We start from the raw sequence: 1,604 nt of genomic DNA, 5'->3' as shown, positions 1-1,604 counted from the left end.
CATCTACTGAAGGAAATACGTTTATTTCTAGAATGTTTCCGCTTTAGAAATGCAATGAAAATCCATCATGAGGCATAACATCAAAATAAAGGGATGCAAATTTGGACAAGAACATTAATCAAACAGGTGCTTTAAGCCTGTGTCATCATTTATATGATATAACCAGATTTTCTCCAGCTGTGACACAGAAACAGAACATGGAGACTTTTCTAAAGCTCAGATAGGAAGCTGAAAGCAGATGTACATAAAACATGTGGAGTTGTAGTTGAAAAAAGCCTTTTCTGAACTATTTCTCCTCGCCGGAGAAAACGATTTTGCTCATAGCCTTGATGTATTGTATTCCGTCTGGTTGTGCGGCCTTCAGTTTGGTAAGAGGAGGCTCCACCACGCTGTTGGTGAAGTATCTGAACGCGGGGCTGGGCGACTGGATGGCTGTTAGAAATATCTGTGGGACAAAAGAAAAACACAGAAGTGCAAAATTAACACATACTTAGACTTACACTTGTATTGATTTTGAGCATTTAACTTAATCAGAACAGCAATATTTTGAGATTATCTTATGGAATCCTGCCTCCTGATATTTTAGGTAAGTAAAGGTTTGTTAACTTATAGATTAAAGTTAGACCCTTCTGAAGTTTTCATCTTATCTGGCAAAAATAGAAAATTCCAGCCAGCCCCTCTATAGGATTCAGGCAGGGGCAGACTCAGCAATTTGAGGGCCCTAGGCGAACCATAACAAGGGGTCCTCTGCACCGTTTGTGTTCAGTATTTTTCCTTATCGAGGATAAAACATCGAAATAATGTCCTCACTGATCCATTTTTAGAGAGCATCATTTTTATTTTTTATTTTTAGAATCCAAAAAAGCATTTAAAAACTGAAATCACTCTAAATGTTAAATAAATGTGCTTTATTTACAGTATTTTTAGTTGGAAATAAACATTACATTTATTGAAGGGCTTAATTTATTAATCACTTACTTCCTAGAAGGAAGAAATGCTGCAAAGTCTTGTGGGTATTGACTATAATAGAATTCTCGGAGTCTGTCGGAATGTTCCATTTCTGGTGATGGACGGGGGAGATCAGACACTTTCGCATAATCAGCCGAATGCTATTTCAGTCTTTTTTTTAAGAGAGTTTAAATATGAATAATAATGTGTGTAAAATGTATTTTAAACACTTATTAGGTGTTCAACTCAAGACCTCAGGCGATCGCCCATCTTTGCCTAATTGTAAGTCCTGGGTGCCAGTATCATATCGGGGAGGGTGTCATATCCTTTCAAGTCCCTAAAATATATCCATATATTTATATTTCCTTTTGATCAGTTTGAGATGTCATAAGTTTTATGTTGAACGCTCGTCCTGACATCTGTATTTACCGGGCTAGGGACAGGCACAGGCAGGACACTAGTTTGTGTCCTGTTGAGGCTGCGTAAATCTTTTTTTAAATTTTATTTTAATATTGGTAAATCTATTTGCTACAATTTGGGTCAGTTTACAAACATTTTTCTTAAATTATGACTTTAAAGTTGTAAATTTACGGAAAAAAAATTGTAACTTTTTATTTGCGACAATAAAGTCATATTTTTTCAAATTCAAAAGTAAT

The 1,604-nt window shown here is 35.6% G+C and overlaps 1 protein-coding gene across 1 annotated transcript in view; it reads right to left on the bottom strand.

Moving 5' to 3' along the window:
* Positions 1-2: 2 nt before the first annotated feature.
* The window catches only part of LOC112146947 (hydroxysteroid (17-beta) dehydrogenase 1), a 5,948-nt gene continuing 4,346 nt past the window's right edge, over positions 3-1,604 (bottom strand). The window contains exon 7 of the mRNA XM_024273042.2: positions 3-445. Within this exon, the coding sequence (XP_024128810.1) occupies positions 287-445 (159 nt within the window). The 3' untranslated portion in view covers positions 3-286. The remainder of the gene's footprint in view (positions 446-1,604) is intronic.

This window comes from Oryzias melastigma, linkage group LG8, assembly GCF_002922805.2.
Source record: "Oryzias melastigma strain HK-1 linkage group LG8, ASM292280v2, whole genome shotgun sequence".
Classification (NCBI taxonomy): Eukaryota; Metazoa; Chordata; class Actinopteri; order Beloniformes; family Adrianichthyidae; genus Oryzias; species Oryzias melastigma.
This window is presented reverse-complemented; position numbering and strand designations above follow the sequence as displayed.